The sequence below is a fragment of the Lissotriton helveticus genome, chromosome 7 (genome assembly GCF_964261635.1).
Source record: "Lissotriton helveticus chromosome 7, aLisHel1.1, whole genome shotgun sequence".
Classification (NCBI taxonomy): domain Eukaryota; kingdom Metazoa; phylum Chordata; class Amphibia; order Caudata; family Salamandridae; genus Lissotriton; species Lissotriton helveticus.
The window spans coordinates 332,308,158-332,325,580 of record NC_136068.1 but is presented as its reverse complement, the minus strand read 5'-3'; the positions used below and the strand labels follow the sequence as shown (position 1 = coordinate 332,325,580).

The following is a 17,423-nucleotide window of genomic DNA, read 5'->3' as shown; positions in this document are numbered from 1 at the left end:
TGTGTGTTATATTATAAATTAGTAGACCGCTTGTGAGAACTGGTCTCAAGTGCATCCTTACTTTACTAAACAAAAAAGGCTGTGTGTTGCAGAATAAAGACCAATTCACGCTGTGAATTCTGCTAATCCTCAGTGGTTTTTAAGATGTCCATAAGACTATGTCTGTTAAGCACCTTGAAGATGCTAAAGGTAGTGTTTGTGTGTATATATATATATATATATAAAAAAATGCGGCCAAAAGTATGTCAATTGTGAACAATGCAAGCGTCATACAAAAACAAGATGGCCGGTGTTTTGGAACTCATAAAGGGAATGCATTATAATTGTGCATTCCAAAGGAGTGCCAGACATTTTATATGCTGATCTCGAGGAGAGAGGATGTGATGTAGGGGCTACAGTGGCCAACCTTGAAGCTGTGGTACCGGGTTCGAGACTCGGTGGGAGGTTCAACATGGGAAGTGGAAAATCGGAACATATAATCGTGTGGAGTGTGGGTATTAAATTAAAGAAGAATGTAAAAAGTATTCCAAAAGAACGGATACATACTGTAAAAGGCAGAGCTACACAAATAACATACAGTCGCCAACCCACTTAATCACCAAAACGCAGAAGAATGAAAGGCAGAGGAAAAGTTCACGTCCAAGCCCCACTGATAAGAAAAAACACAAAGACAAACGCAACAGGAAATAGCATGCTGTAACCAGCAGCAAGTAAGGAAAGCTGAGTGACGAGCATGTGAACAAATGGAAAGAAAGGGCAGGCTTTAAGTCCTTTTTAAGATTTTTGTTTTCATTACAAAAGATTTCAGGAAAGCGAAACCTAACAATGGAGGGTAGCGGGTCACTTTCAGGTAGTAGTGCTTTCTTTTCAACAAAAGGTAAAACTCTTTGGCCACTGCCCATGGGCACAATCATGAATGCACGCACCTCAACTGAGTTCTTTAAAATGAGTTCCGGTGCTGAGTCCTGACAAACATCTGCTCAAATTAAGGCCCTGTAGTGCTTGTAAATGGAGGCCATTCTTTAGGAATTGTGATGCCAGAGAGCTAGAAAGATACAATGTGCCTCCTGGCAAAGGTACCATGGTAGTGTTGAGGGCTGATACTCTAGTGAAAGTGAAAAATATAGGCACTGACTGATTCAAAAACTGGAGGGGAAAAATGGGGGCATTAGGCAGTCATTAATTAAGAGTACGTACACCATGCCAAGAGTAATTCATTGCAAATGAGGTATTAAAGGACAGTATACGAAAGAAGTATCTTGAGTTTAACATTTCTTAAGACCTGAGAGAGGCCCATTCACAAAGAACCATGAAACAGACAGAAATTCACATATCGAAGGTGTCCTCTTATAATGCGTCTACATTTCTGTAATTTAGGGGATTCACCAAACCTCTAGGACAATGCATGGAAATGTTTACAAGATGCAGATTTTCATACTAAATTCTGCTACCGTAAACGGCGGATTGCCTGCAGATGAACAGCGCACAGAATAAAGTATGACAGAAATGTGAATTTGCACTTCAAACACATGTTTTTTCCCTACCTGGAAAGTGATTTTCCTGGAGGAGAAATTCCCTCCCTTAGGCACTCATTTTTAGTGGGGGGATTTTGGTTGTTTTTAATACCCAGTTTGCCTAGTTGTAATTTTTAACCGATTTAATTCAAAAAATATATTGGGAAGATTTATAAACATTCATAGCTACAACTTGGTCTTTGTTCGCTACCTTCCCAAATGCCACCTACTGGCTTTCGCACTGGAACACCAATGTTCCCATCAATAATCTTGAATTTTAAGATAGGGAAAAATCTGAGAGTTACGTTTTTTAAACAGTTGTACGTTTCATGCATGTGTGTAAATGTGTGATGGTTAGTTGTGGCTCTGTACATGGGGATCGGAGCACTGTCTGGGCCCAAGGTTCAGTGATCCAACACGAACCCTGGATTTGTGCCACCACTGCTCGTGGATTACACTTGCTGCCAGGAATCCTCCCCATTTCCAAGAAATACCAGCACTCCACATGTACCTGTGGTGCTAGGCGTGAACACATCTCACAGGTTCTGGAGTAATGTAGACCAAGTCTTCTTCGCAGCACCAGTGTCCAACATCTGCCTGTCTCCCTTTCTCCCAGTCCCACCTTGCACCGTTCTGGCAGGGCCCATTGAGACTGGTTTAGGGGCGAGGAGTTGATTGCTGTTGTTTCTGTCTACTCCTCTGTATCAGTTCTGGATCAGTGGTTAGTTGCCGAATGAAACCGTAGGGCAGTGTTCTTCAAACTTTTTAATACTGCACTCCATTCTCGTGTAAAAAAAGCCAAAAAAAGTCTCCCCATAATGATAGACATATTTGTCCTCAATTAGTCCATACTTTTTGCTTCTCTAAACACACTTAATAGTTCATTTATTGGATTTATGCTCAGTTATTCATTTTAAAAATGCAATTACATGCATGATTTAAGCATACTATGGAAAAACAGTGCTCCCTAAAGTGTTAAAGTATCCAAAGCGTGAGTCTCTTTCACAAATGTGATGGGGCTTCGGGGGCTATTTAGACCTCCCATAAACAACTACTCCCAGTTAGGATTTGAGAGACCAAAGATGTTATGATGGCACAATATAGAGTTACTAACAGGCAATCTTTTTGATTCTCTAAAAACACAGCACTGTCTTCAGCATGATGCTCCACATAACCTGTGCCTGCCCTCCTCCTCCCCCGTGATCACACTAGGCCCTACCTCCCTGGGGGGGAGGGGCCCACCCCCTAATTTGAAGACATCTGGCTAAGGCATTGTCGAGCACCAAGGCAATTTATCATGGTGAATAAAAGTTCTCTCCATTCACACATGATTATCACCTCTGACACTGTGCGACTCTATCGGAGTCTTAACCCAGGAGGGTAAATGATGTCTGCCTGGGTCATTTGATGGGATACATTCCTTTTTATTTTGATTCTAATAAAGTATTCTGAGTGAGTGCGGGATGACAAAAATGTAGTTTAGGTTCACCAAATATCATTCAAAATGGTTCCTAAAACAAATACAAACTATAATAAAATTCTCTTTCGTTTAAAAAAAAAAAAAAAAAAAAGCGATCAGCCTGCCACTGGTCTTCTGGGCCCATACGTTAATGTTATATTAGAAGAGTTTTAATGCAGGTTGATGTTTGATCCTTTTCGGGAACAAAAGTAGGGGACATGTAATTCCTAAGACACTAAAGAACAGCCTACTGAAAAAATATTTGGGCTGACCCATCCCATAATGAGAATTAGAGCTCTCTGGTGAAGTGCTTCAAATGTCCCGTTAAAAGCTAAGCAGTACCAAAGAGAAGTACCAGTGCTGTCCCATTTAACATACTGGCAGCCCAAAGAAGTGTCGCCACTATTGACTTTGAATATAGCAGCTAGCTGAAAGTTGCTGGTGATAGAAGTGTTTATTAATGATGTAAGCATTATCACGAAAAGTGCCTGATGATCCACCTACTCGTAGTTTGTAGAGGGTCATTTTTATGCAGTCCCATAGTTTTCTTTGCTAACGTAGTTTGGTGCTGGTAACTCGTGAGTTTACAGTTTAAGTCAATAACTTACTTAACTTTTTCTCATGAGTACTCAGAAACCACATCGTGCAGGTAAGTCGTGAGTGTGGACTTTGCTTATCACTGGAACCATGCTCCGAATTGGTCTCGGAGTCTGTTCTTTCATTGCCCATCTGTAGCAGTGATGTGAAAGAAGGTCCCACCTGGACAAGTGGCGACTTTAATGCAACAGTAACATTTGGCATGTGAAACAGAAGCATTGTGCACTACTTTTATTTGTGAAACTTCTTCAAACGGTCTGGGTGGTTAATGCTCTTTTAAAGACTGTCTGTCTAAAGTTAGGGAAGTCCATTTACTCTAAAGTACTATAGCTGCAGATGTTAAAGGATCACTGTAAACATGTGTAGGTTTACAACTTCTTGAAATTCACAAACATCGGCGGTGGTTCACTTTGACAGCTCCACCCATTGCAGGTTTCCATGCATGCTTTCGGCAATATTGTGACATTTTTATGAGTTGCTATTTCCCCAGTGTGGAATTATGGGTACGCTACAATTTGCAATGGGAATAGAAGCTCCGCTGTGCATTCGCTAATTTTTTTAAATTTTATTTCTGTACGAGCAAAACATTTTTCCTCATAAGAAATCCATTCTGCTTCGTTCCCCATCCCTCCCTAGAATGGGGGTTTACTCTAGCCCTCTGCTGAATACAATTTCTAATCGTTTCCAGTTTGGGAAAGGGTCAGAGAGGAGTTTGTCAATATCCACAAAAATACCATTTTGTGATCTTCGCAAACTCTCAGCACACCTTTAGTTTACTACTCTGTAATTGTACAGAGTCATGGCCCAAATGTACACAGTAGAAATGAATTTGCACCTGCTTGGTATCCTGTATCTCTGCCAAGTGTAAATTAAGTTTTTTCAGCCATACATGTAGGCTTACAACCAAAAAGGGTTTAGAAAAAGGCTCCGCACGAAGATATAGATACAATAGGGGAGTAGTCTAGCCAAAGAAGTATGCTCCAAAGAGTTGATAACCTTCATAAATGGGAACTATTTCTATATTGCTGTTTTGAGGATGACAAATAACATAGCCCTGTTGGAAAATTTCCCTTTGGTGTTTTTTTTTTGGGTGGGCGTCAGCAGGTTGGTTAGGCAAGTTTTTTTGTTGTTATTTATAGATTTTAGAGCTTGCATAGGCTGAGTAAAATTTAATAGCAACACCAGAAATAAGTGGCAAGAGGTTGTTATCCAAATAACAATGATCACAGCACTTTTTAAGAATGTTTTAGAACTGCTGTCTGATGTAGAGTGTGGTGGTATTGGAAAATCCACCCATTTTTGGAGGAAATGTTAATGGTGGCAGCTAATCCACTAGCTAAATTTCCTCCACTGAATTAGCCGTGGTAGAGGACATTTAGTTTGCTGAACCGGTTCTAGATTTAGCATTTGCTCTTGAGGTTTGTAGATTTTTCTGTCACTATTTTCTATTTTTACAATTTTTGTTCTATTTTACTAATATTACAGCACGATTAATGAGGCCTGCCAATGCCAGGCATAAAAAATGCTGAATAAGCCTCCCTTGACACCCTTTATCTTTTCTCTCCCATAGTCCCAGACGTTGTCCTTGCAAAATGAGCCAGACTCTTCGGAGGAACTCCCTGGAATCTCCTTCGTCGGATTGCTCGAGCTCTTGCGCTGATCCTCTTGACACGTTATCCATGGACGACTTCTGGACCGAGGTGGAGAACATCAACCAGAGCAGCGATTCCGACCCTGAGGATGGCAGCTCCCTGGAACCCAAAACTCCTGATGGTAGGCTTTGAGGAAAGTTGCATCTTATGCTGTTTGGTTGTATTCTCTTCCTAGTTGGACGTTCTTTGACTGTTAATAGCCTGTAATTCTGATGATGTAAGTCTGTGCCACTTCCAGTCTTCTGTTTTCTGAAAAGTATGAACCTTGCAGTTTGTTTTGCTCCACAATCCAGCATTTACTCCATGCCTTTGTCAAACGCTTAAGGCAACGCGTTGCTCTTCAGAGATGTGCAGTCTTTTATTCAGACTGACAGCGACAACTCTCAACAGGTCAAAAATGTGATTTCGAGAGCCAAAGTGAATGCTGTGTCCCTGACAACAGGTGCTCTGCAATCTCTTTGAGGAAGTAATATTTACATACCTCTCACAGATCAGAGCACGTGCTGATATCTGAACAGAAACTGACACTTGTCCCATTAACAAACCGGTCAGGCCATACACTGCGATCTGAAAAGAATGTTCCATTTGCACATCTCTCACAGACAATAGACTGTGTTTTCACTAGACGGTGTGATATTTACACACCTCACACAAATCAGAGTTTTTACTGGGCTTTTTGAGGAAGAACTTCCAGTTACACATTTCTAATAGACCAGAGCAGAGACTGCTCTGTGTGTATTTATATTTATTCATTTATTTATTCAGAGTTTTATATAGCGCGAACAAGATCTTTACAGATATCAGAGCGCTTCACAGAAACAGGGGGTCACGATAGCATGAGGGTGACGCGACATAATATTGGGTGCAATATAAACTTCAGTAGCATGATCGGATAGCAGTCATGTTCTAATAGAATGTCCGTAAGCAATCAGATAAGCGAAAATAAAAGACGATACTGAGTCTTACATATAACTACAATAAAAATCAGGAGAACTTATGCTATAAGTATCTAAAAGTTACAGGGAGCAAGGGGAAGGGGCCTCGATATACAGTAGGCTAACATGAATAGTCTAATAATAGATATTTAGTGAGTAGCATAAAAGGATCGACTGACCATCATGTAATTGTGGCAAACACGAGGAAAAAACAAATCTAGATCATGCAAAATATGACATTATTTGACATTAGACAGACATGAAACCAGTAATACCCAAGCGGCACGAAAGTCACTGAGGAGCAGACATTAAAGTTCAGGTGAACTTAGCCATGAGGATGGCTTTCACCTCTTTCTTAAAGAAGGCCGTGGAGGAGATAAGCCTTGTTTCGGGAGGGAGTGCGTTCCAGATCCTCGGCGCCATTCCTGAGAAGGAGCGTTTGTATGTTTTTTCCTTCCGGAATCTGCGAGGTTTCAGGAGTAGGTTTTTTGAACTTCTGTTGGATCTCGACCCTCCTGATATAGTTAGCTTTTGAGTGAGGTAGTTGGGTGCATTGTGGTGTACAGCCGCGTGCGTCATCACAGCAATTTTCAGTTGTATTCTGGCTTCAAAGGGCAGCCATTTCAGAGATTTCAAGTCGGGGGTTATATGAGAGTGTTTTCTTGAGCCCGTAATGAGTCTCGCGGCAGCGTTCAAGGAGGCTCTTAGGGGTGCAGTTGTTGCTAAAGGGAGACCGCTGAGGGTCACAATTCCATAGTCTATGCGGGGGATGACGAGGGCTTGTACTGCATTTTGGAAGTCTTTGGCTGGGAGGAAGGGTTTCAACTTTCTCAATGTGTTGATTTGGAAATTAGCTCCTTTCGTTGCTTTGCTAATGTGCTGTTGCATGTTGAGCTTTGCGTCAAGTGTGATACCTAATGATTTCGCGGAGTCCACGATGGTGGGCCGGACATTGAGTGCTGTTAAGTGGTTGAGCCAAAGTTGGGTGGTGGTAGATTTCGCAGGGGGTGCTATCAAAAGGAACTCAGTTTTCAGAGCATTTAGTTTGAGGTGGTTGTCAGCCAACCACGATTGGGTCTTTGTGAGAGTGTTGTTCAGGAGTTTGATATCATCCGGGGATTGTACCTTTAGGTAGAGTTGGGTGTCATCGGCATACATATGGAAGTGTACATTGGATGCTTGGAGCAAGGAGGCAAGTGGTTCCATGATGAGGTTGAACAGTGTGGGTGAAAGGGAGGATCCTTGTGGAACGCCTAAGTCGACTGGCACAACGCGAGGACAACACATTGTTGATCTTGAACTTCTGAGACCGGTTATGTAGGAAGGAAGTGAACCATTTGAGAACAGTCCCGGATAAACCCATTCTAGTGTTTAGCAGCTCAAGGAGGTTCTCATGTTTGACCGTGTCAAAAGCTGAGGAAAGGTCGAGGAGGATGAGGAGGCATGAATCATTGCAATCAAGGATTTGGTGGGCGTCATCAATTATGTGAGTCATGGCCGTTTCCGTGCTGTGTTTCGCTCGGAAGCCTGATTGATGGGGGTTGAGGAGATCAAACTTGTCAATGTGTTTTGTTAGTTGAAGCTGTACACATTTTTCCAGCAGTTTGTCCAAGGTGGGGATGTTTGTGATGGGACGGTAATTGTTTAGGTCAGACGGGTCAGCTGTGGGTTTTTTGAGTATGGGCGTGACTTGCCCCACCTTGAGTGAGTCAGGGATGAGACCTTGTTGAAGGGAGCTGTTAATGATTTTAGTCCAGAGTGGGAGGAGCATGGTCGTGAAGTCTTTTACCGCGTTAGCAGGCAGGGGGTCTGTGAGGTGATTAGAGGGCTTCAGGGTACCGAGCAGTTTGAGTATTGCATCTTCTGAGTAGACGTCAAAGGAAGCCCACGATGCGCTTTTTTTTGGCTGAGCGTTAGACATTCTGATGTGCAAAGGGTGTTGGCTTACATCATTGAGGAGATCATTTCTTATGTTGTCGGTCTTTAGCTTGAAGAAGGCGGAAAAGTCTTCACTGTGTGGGATATCGCTTGTTGGGTTGTTTGATTGTAAGGGTTGCGGCTTTGTTTGACTTTTGACGAGTTCGAACAATTTTCTTGGTCGGTTTTTCGCTTGGTCAAGCTGGAGGCGAAAGAAGTCAGATTTCGCACGCTTGATTTTCCTAAAGTAGGCATTTCTCTTGTTCTTAAGCTTTTTGCGATGTAGTGATGAGGGATCAGTTCTCCAAGTGCGCTCAGCCGATCGCATAGCTCGCCTGTCTTCGTTGAGTCTGCCGTCATACCAGGGGTTCGAACTCTTGGTGGAGACTCTCTTTAGTTGCAGTGGGGCGGCTTCGTTGATTATAGAGGTCATGGAGTTGAGGTAGAGGTCTGTCAATGTTTGAACATCCGAGACGCCAGCAGGGGGAAGGAGGAGCCTGTAGGTGTAGGGAGGTAGGGAGTTAGGGTTGATATTCTTCATGTCCCTTTTCCAGATCTTGCATTTGGTGGGTTGAGCCGGGGAGGGTTTGATTTTTTCATTGATAAAGAAGGTGATGATGTGGTGATCTGACCAATCACAGGGTTGGATTGACCCCAGTTGGGTAGAGTCTTCTTTGGCGATGATAAGATCGAGTATTGAACCTTTATCATGTGTTGGGCTGTTGCATATTTGGGTGAGGTCAAGCGCAATAAGGAAAGATTTCAGACTATTCACCACTGTGTCTTTCTGATCGTTCCAGTGGAGATTAAAGTCACCCAGGTAGATTTGAGTGATCTGCCGACCGGCGTTGGAAGTAATAGTGTCCATGAGTTGTTGAGAGAAGATGAGGTTATCCCCCGGCGGGTGATAGATGAGGTGTAGAGCACATACTGGTTTGCCCTCACTGGAGATATCGAGGCAGAAGAGTTCACAGGAGGTGAGGGAGGGGGAGTTGACTTTGGTGACGGATAGATTGCTCCTGAAAATGCATGCTATTCCCCCGCCCGTCTTGACGGTCCTGTCGAGTCTGATGATGTGGTAATTGGGGGGAACTAGTATGTCCATAATGGGCGTGGAGGCTTCAGTTAGCCAGGTTTCCGTCAATATGGCTAGGTCAAGATCCATTGATGTGACGAGATCTGCAATGTCGGAGGAGTGTCTCTGGGCCGTTGAGAAGGATGCATTTGAGTCTGGGGGTGAGAAGGGAGGTCGTGTGTTCTAGCGATAGGGGGACTCTTCTGAGGTTGTTTGGGACAGAGCTTCTGAAGTTTAGTGTTGGGTGCCTAAGGGGATTTGAGAGGATAGTAGGTATGGGGAGGTGAGTGGGGGTTATGTGTTTTACCGGTCCTGGGCCAAAAGAGCGGAGGAGGGTGCGTAAGTCGTGGTCCGACAGGGAGTTAAGGGCACGCCGGGGACGGTGGGTGTTGTTGTGGACGGGGATAGAGGGCCAGTGTAGAGAGCGTTGAGTACGAGGGACTGTGGGGAGAGTGCGTCGTTTGTTGGATACGGTGGTGGTCGTTGTGGGTCTATGTTGTCTGGAAGGTGTGTGAAGAAACTCTTTGATGGTGTGGAGCTCGTCTTTGAGTTGTAGGAGGGTGGATAGAATCAGGTCGAGAGGTGTGTTGGTGTTAGTGTTCGTGTTGTGGGCCATGGGCGAGGCGTTGAGAGGGGCGTTAGTGGGAGAAATTGTGGCGGGGAGGTGGGGTATGCTCGCATTAGTGGAGGGTTCTGCTGTTAAAGAGGGTGGGGTGGTATTCGGTGGGTGCGATGAATTGTAGGTGAGGGGTGTGGGTGACGTAGGGGGAGGGTAGGAAGTAGTGGTGGGGGGTGGGGCCGGTGAGTTGAGGGATGAGTGAAGGTCGAAGATAATAGGGGTGGTAAGAAGGAAGTGGGGGCTGAGTAATGGGGGGGGAGAGGTGGGGGGGTGTTATTGTAAGGGAGGACGCAAGTTCTGGGGTGCTAGTTGGGAGTGAGGGGTGAGAATGGGGGGGGTTGAGAGGGAAGAAGATCTGCCACGGGGGGGGGGGGGGGAGAAATACTCCGGGTGATGTTGGATTCAGCGAGATTCGTGTGAGGTGTGAGATGGGGGGAAGGGTGGGTGGGGGTAAGTTGGATGTGCAGGGGGGAATGAACTACGTCTGTAGGTGAGGGGAGCGGGGGGGTAACGTCAGGTGTGGTCCTAACTATAACACTGGGGGGATGGGAGGGGTGTATGTCATTCCGAGGTTGCAGTGGGCAAGGCGGGTTATTTTGAGTATTGGTGTTGGGGGGAGTTGTGTAGCTTGATGTGTGCGGAATGGAGGTCCGCCGTTTGGCGATGTGTTCTAAGAAGGTAGGGAATAGGTTGTCTAGTCGGTCAAGGTTCCTATCATTGGCTTGGAGTAGAATGGTCCCATTGTTGTAGATGGTGATTGTGGCTCTGCCTGGGAAGACTAGGGATGGTGTGATAGAAAGAGTTAGGCCATGAGCGGATTTATTGGTAGTGTGAATAGTGAGAGTGGAGAGGAACGCTTTCCTCCATTGTGCTCTCCGTGTAGTGTAAAAGATGATAGCGTTGTTTGTGTCACCGTTGGTCAACGAGAAGTAGGTGTCCACACACGTTAATTCGGGGTGTGCCTTTAGAAAATTATGTTTGTAGCGTTTGGTGTTTTTTTTGGTGAGCTCAGGTGGGTATATGATTTTGTAGGTGTGCTCGCCCAAGCGTTCCATGGCGGAAGAGGCGTGGGTAGAAGAGGTGGGGAGCTTGTGTAGTTGCGGTGCCATAAGCCTAAATGGTAGACTGTGGGCAATAGGTATGGATGACTAGTCTAAGATGGCCGCTCCAGTGGTGAACTATTCAAAGATGGCCACCACGGTGGCATATAGGGAGCCAGAAGTAGTCCTATCTCTATTGTTGATGTGCCTTACGGAGCTAGCTTCCCTTTCCGGGGCAGGTCGAGTTAGTCCATCCTCTTTGTTATTAGGAGGGAAGGGGAGAGATTAGGTTTCAGACTGTTCAGGAGGCGAGGAGGAAGCCTTATCTCCGTTAGGGTGACCTGTGGCCACGTTGGTATGCAGCTTCACGGTCGTTTGGTGGGCAGTGGAGGCGATTTATGGCTTCGTTATATTGCCCCCGCCATTTTAGGTAAAGGAAAGTGAGATCAGCTAGAGGGTCGCCATGCCGCGTGCATAGGTTGTGAGCAATCAATCAATCAATCAAGACATTTATAGAGCGCACTACTCACCCGTAGGGTCTCAAGGCGCTAGGAGGGGGGGGGTGCCGTTACTGCTCGAACAGCCAGGTCTTGAGCTTCTTCCTGAAGGCGAGGTGGTCTTGGGTCAGGCGCAGGTCGGTTGGGAGGGAGTTCCAGGTCTTGGCGGCCAGGTAGGAGAAGGACCTTCCTCCTGTTGTCGCTCTTCGGATGCGGGGGACGGCGGCGAGGGCGTGGCTGGTTGATCTGAGGTGGCGCTTGGGAGCGTAGAAGTTGATTCGGTTGTTGAGGTAGCTCGGGCCTTGGTCGTGTAGGGCTTTGTGTGCGTGGGTGAGGAGACGGAAGGTGATTCTTTTGTTGACGGGGAGCAGACCGCTTTGTATCTTTAGGGCAGAGAGTGTAGCGCCGATATGTTCAAGATAGAGATTAAATGCGGTGCTTGTAAATACCTTCAGGATAGTCAGGCTCCAATGAGGCTGTCCAAATCAGACTCCCTATATCCAAGTGTAACTGAGGCAAATCAATTATTCCATAGTATTGGTTATAAAACGCGATGAAACTCCAATGCTTGGTGATTGACTTTTCATTTCGAGCCTTTCCAGGGGGGGGGGGCGGGGCCGAATATTCCTTCTTCCTCCTGGCGCTGCACAGCGCGATCCTTCCAGGGTCCACCAGCCGACCCAGCTCTCCCACACGCCCGAGGTCCCCGGCTGATCCGCCGCCACACAGTCCGACCAGCTCCCTCTCCGCTGCACACAGCCCAGCGAGAGGGGGAGGCCAGATGAACAGACACCACAGATCCTCGCGAGCCGCCACGAGCCAGCCCTCCAGCCCAGGGGACGACCCACCGCGCTCTCGGCAGCGCTCGCCGACCAAATGAAATGACCAAATGAATTAACATTTGTATAGCACTTGCCAACTACTAGAGCTTACACAGTTATCTGGACAGGAAGTGAGATCTCTCAACACCCCTCACACGCTGATACTCACCGAGGTAGGGCCAGCCGATGTCTGTGCTGGTAAGAGCGGTGGGGTCAGGTAAGGGGGGGATTTCGAGGGACGATGGCAAGAGAAATTTAAATAAATAAATTAATTTTCCCTTGACATCGTCCCTCGAAAACCCCCCTTACCCGGCCCCACCGACTCACCGCTGTTACCTGGACGGACCGCAGCTGGGTAGGGATGTAGGTGAGTGAACATCTACACTTAACCCAAATGTCAAATCTATACATACTTCTTAGATCACAGCTCACAGTATGTGTGACAAATAGAAAGGACTTGACAACTACCTGCCTCTCCAACAATAAATATACTGTCTTCCATACGCATATTAAGCAGGTATAGCATCTGACAATTAAAACGCACAAATTCAGCTGTTTCCAGCAGCACCCCTTTTCCAACCACCAGTGTACAGGTACTCATAGTTAATTAGACAGGGAGTCTTTGGCTGGTAATGGTTTCAGAATCCCAGTTCACAGCGGTGAGGTCAGTTTCTGGGTTTTTAAAGGATTTATTTTGTTTAGACATTTTCCTTGACATTCCCAACCACCTGCGGGCATACTCAAAGGCCTGTGGATACACTCAGCTGTCTGGCTAGGATGGAATATATGAACAATCAGACCACAGCTCCTAATGCTTTCCAGAGAGGAAGTGACTTCACAGTATGCCAAAAAATGGCATATACACACAACAGTAGTGAAAACAATACAACAAAAATCCCCCTTATTCATTTGTGGCTTCACCGCTGATCTCTCATCTTCTCATGGTCGAATGCCATGTTGTTCTCAATTGATTTTTCTGCTCCTTTTACTTCTGGTTTTGCAATGGGGTGGATCTTGTTTATTGATGAGCAAGTGTTGTTGGACCCAGTCATCTGCACATCTGTCATCTGAAAAACGCCAGTGAAGCTGCACTGATATTTTGTTTTCGTGCAGAATTTTTCCAAACTGTCCCTTCACAGATGTTCTATCCAACATCTTATATGACACACTAGACCTCGCTATGAACGTGGAACATTTCTTAGTAAATGTCCATATCATCTTCACTTCATTTAAACAATATATATTGTGTCCCTCTGGTTCTTTCCTGTTGGAGTGAATCTTGCTTTAGATATGTATGTATGTATGTATGTATGTGTAAGTGTTTTTGGTCACAGCCTGACTGACTGGCATAAATGATTGTGGGTTGCAAAGAATAACGCCTCTTCTGCTCGGAACGAATACAGTACATTACAACTCGATGTATTACATCACGTGCTTTTACAACGTGGTCGTTACAACGACCGCGTTGTTAGTACGCGATGCATTTACATTGCAAGTCATTACAACGACTTGCTATAGGAGGCGCTCTGGACTTAGGAATAGTATTATTTACTATTCCTACTCCAGTTTGCGCAACAGAAGGGAAGGTGTTGGAATTCATTTCCAATACCTCCGCACCCCCTACAGCAAGTCGTTGTAGTGACTTGCGAAGTAAATGCATTGCGTACTAACAACGCAGTCATTGTAACGCGCATTGTTAGTCTTGCGACGTAATGACCGCATTGTAACCACTGTTTCCCGCTCTGAACATCTATATAAAACCTACTGGCAGTTGTCAGTAGGTAGTTATAGATGTGACCTAGTTTCCATAGGAAAAGCGTTTTTTTGTTTTGCTAATAACTTTGGCGCCTTTTGACGAATCTTCATGAAAGTTTCAAAACTAGTGTGCCACTTGCGTTGCTGCCTGGAAAGTGCCGGGGTGATTTGTCAAGTCGAGCTTGAGGAAAAAGGGGGGATGTTCCAAAGCACATTTTCCTCATGCAATTTCCCATAGGGATTTTAAACATGACTGCAGCCTGAACCGCTGAATGGAATGACACCAAAGTTGGCAGAAAGCTAGATTTTGGTCCGGAAAGAGTCCTTTTTGGTAACTTGGTGTAAATCTTTTCAGTAGTATTGGAGTTATTAATGAAAAAAGATCCATGTATATCTAGAAATGTATATCTAGAAATGTGGATCCACCGCGGAGAATCTGCAGATCCACATGTTAACAGCAATGTTGTGATTGGCTGGTCGTAACCTCCGAGTAAAATTGCAGACACCATTTTGTCAATCGAGACGTGGTTCTTGTGGGGGGGAGGGGCGGATAAAGTTGTAAAAAGGATATAAGGGGTCAGGATAGAGGTATCCTGCCCCATAGGACTGATAGAGGGGTCTGTGAAGGCCCCCTCATGGGGAAGACGTTGTGGAGAAATGTTTTTTTGCGTGTGTAAGGATGCACAGATCAAGATCCCAATAAAAAAAATACATCCACTCCTAGGCTCACTCACACACTCACACACACCCACTTACACACCCACACAACCACCCACATACCCAAACAGCCACTCATACTCCCACCCATAAAACCACTCACACACCCACACAGGCACTCACACGTCCACAACCACTCCCACATCCACACCCATGCAGCCACTCACACACCCACTCAGAGACCCATAAAGCTACTGACACGCCCACTCACAGACCCATACAGCCACTTTCACATGCACTCACACACCCACTTACACAAACACACACCCATACAGCCACTCACACACCCATACAGCCACTCACAGACCCACACAGCCAGCCACACATGCACTGACACACTCACCTCACACAGCCACTTACACACACACACACACACACACACACACAACCACTCACACACCTAGGTCACAGGGAAAGAGCATTACAAAAACGTAGAAATTCACTGAAAAAAACAAACCTTACAGAGGCTTTAAATGTATGAAATAGTCTTTACAAAACCTTTGAAGGTCACTAAAAAACAAAGGTTACAGGTTTGTTATAGTTGGGTTCAGATTTTACACACACAAAAGAATAGAACTTCAGCAGCAAGTAACCCTAACGTGTGCCCTGAGGTAACTATAACTTGCGGCCTCACCAAGCACTGGTAATTACCCCACATATTACATCACTCATTACATCTTCATGCCATCATTGATAATATCACTGCAACATTTGCAGTGAAATTACTAATGAGAAAACTGTGCATGCCGGGGGTGCGAGTTATAGTTACTTTAGGGCAGGAGTTATAATTGAGATAATTATAACTGCTGAATTTGTGTGTGTAAAATCTGAACCTAACTGTGACGTCCCTGTAGCCTTTGGTTTTTTTAGTCAATCAGTCTCCTATCTATCTATCTATTACACAGAATAATTCCTCATTTGCTCACAACATAATTTATATGATTTTAAGATGATTGGTAGATAGATAGGTCGGTAGATCGGTTGATTTAGACAGCAGTTACACAGGCCACTTCTTGCACTCCCCAATGCTAGATTCATAATACGCCGCTGTTTGAGACCGTTCTGACCCCCTGTCTGTTTAAGGGGCAGGTGCCACAATGGATGCACATTTTGAGATGTAATCCTCGATCCTAAAATGTCTTTATTTTTATAGTGATTCATGAGTTGAGCCCTGCTTCATTAATATTAATGAGATGGGCGGTGTGAGACATGTTGAGAAAAGTCTCATTTAAGTGTGAGGGATCTGAAGAGTCATTCAAGCACAAGGTGCAAGGCTGTTTGTGGCGCAGTACAAACCATAGAGCTGCAATTAGCGTCTTTGTGCGCAAAACCCCGTATTTGCTACATAGGAGCATGAGGTTGCAGTGCTGATATGAATTCACTCTTGCAGTGTAGCCTAGAATTGTATAGAGCCCGGACCTCCCAGCATGCTCCCCGCCCACCAAGACAGTTGGTACGACCCACCATCAAATTCATACCTCAGAGAAAGGGGGTGGGTGTAAAACGGCCATGTTTAATTATCAACATTTCATAAACATGACTAACAATACATATTACAAATTGGTAAGATCAATAAAAAAATGTAATATTGACATTCAAAGTTCTTAGTTATACTAGATACTTTTTCCCCCAGCACTAAGGGGCCCTCTGATCCGCCCATCCACATCTTACGGACCTGGGGACCCGGGTCACCCTTGTGGTGGTAAAGAGACCGTAGAACATTGACATGGACTTACGGAGTGAACGGGAGTCCTCCTTTGCGTACTCCCTAGGCCAGCACTGAGGGGAGGGATGGTAAGCTCTCCGCACTGAGAATGGGCCCACCGGCTGGGGAGGCAAGGGCGCCAGGTTACGAGCCTCCTGGGATCCTGGGCAGCCTGGTGGGCGAGGGGTGGGCCCCGGATATGGCGGACAAGGACCAGAGGGCAGGGACCCATCACAAACGGACGAAGGTGGGTTGCGCCTTGCGTGGGGTGCTCAGATGTGGATGGGCGGGTCAGAGGGCCCCTTAGTGCTGGAGGAAAAAGTATCTAGTATAACTAAGAACTTTGAATGTCAATATTAAAAAATGTTATTGATCTTATCAATTTGTAATATGTATTGTTAGTCATGTTTATGAAATGTTGATAATTAAACATGGCCGTTTTACACCCACCCCCTTTCTCTGAGGTATGAATTTGATGGTGGGTCGTACCAACTGTCTTGGCGGGCGGGGAGCATGCTGGAAGGTCCGGGCTCTATGCCAAGCGCGAGGCTCGACGAGCGCGCACTTAGGGCCCGGCCTCCCGGCTCCTCGCCACGCCTTTGGGAAAGTAGGCGGCCGGCTCGCCCGGGGAGCGGCCGGCCGGGATCCATTTCCGGGTCGGGGTTGATGTGCATCCGGTGCGGGAGAGGGCGGGGACTGACCCAGGCCTAATTAGGCTCCTGGAGTCGTGGCCCTGGTCTCTTTACTCTCCTGCGCCGGACGTGCGGACACCACCGCACCGATTTACTAAATCTGTGCGGTGTGGTGGTGTCCGCACGTCCGGCGCAGGAGAGTAAAGAGACCGGGGCCACGACTCCCTGAGCCTAATTAGGCCTGGGTCAGTCCCCGCCCTCTCCCGCACCGGATGCACGTCACCCCCGACTCGTAAATGGATCCCGGCCGGTCGCCCCCCGGGCGAGCCGGCCGCCTACTCTCCCAAAGGCGTGGCGAGGAGCCGGGAGGTCGGGCCCTAAATGCGCGCTCGTCGAGCCTCGCGCTTGGCAGATACTTTTAACCCTATGTTCTAGCTAACGTTGTTGGTTCTTCCTCTCAACAAATAAGGTTCTGAGCTATTGAAAAT

The 17,423-nt window shown here is 46.0% G+C and overlaps 1 protein-coding gene across 8 annotated transcripts in view; it reads left to right on the top strand.

The window, feature by feature from the left end:
• Positions 1-17,423, top strand: part of ARHGAP40 (Rho GTPase activating protein 40) — a 447,044-nt gene that overhangs the window by 334,322 nt on the left and 95,299 nt on the right. For all 8 annotated transcript variants that reach the window (XM_078652147.1, XM_078652146.1, XM_078652148.1 and 5 more), the window contains one exon: positions 5,141-5,343. In XM_078652147.1, the coding sequence (XP_078508273.1) occupies positions 5,163-5,343 (181 nt within the window). In that variant the 5' untranslated portion in view covers positions 5,141-5,162. The remainder of the gene's footprint in view (positions 1-5,140; positions 5,344-17,423) is intronic.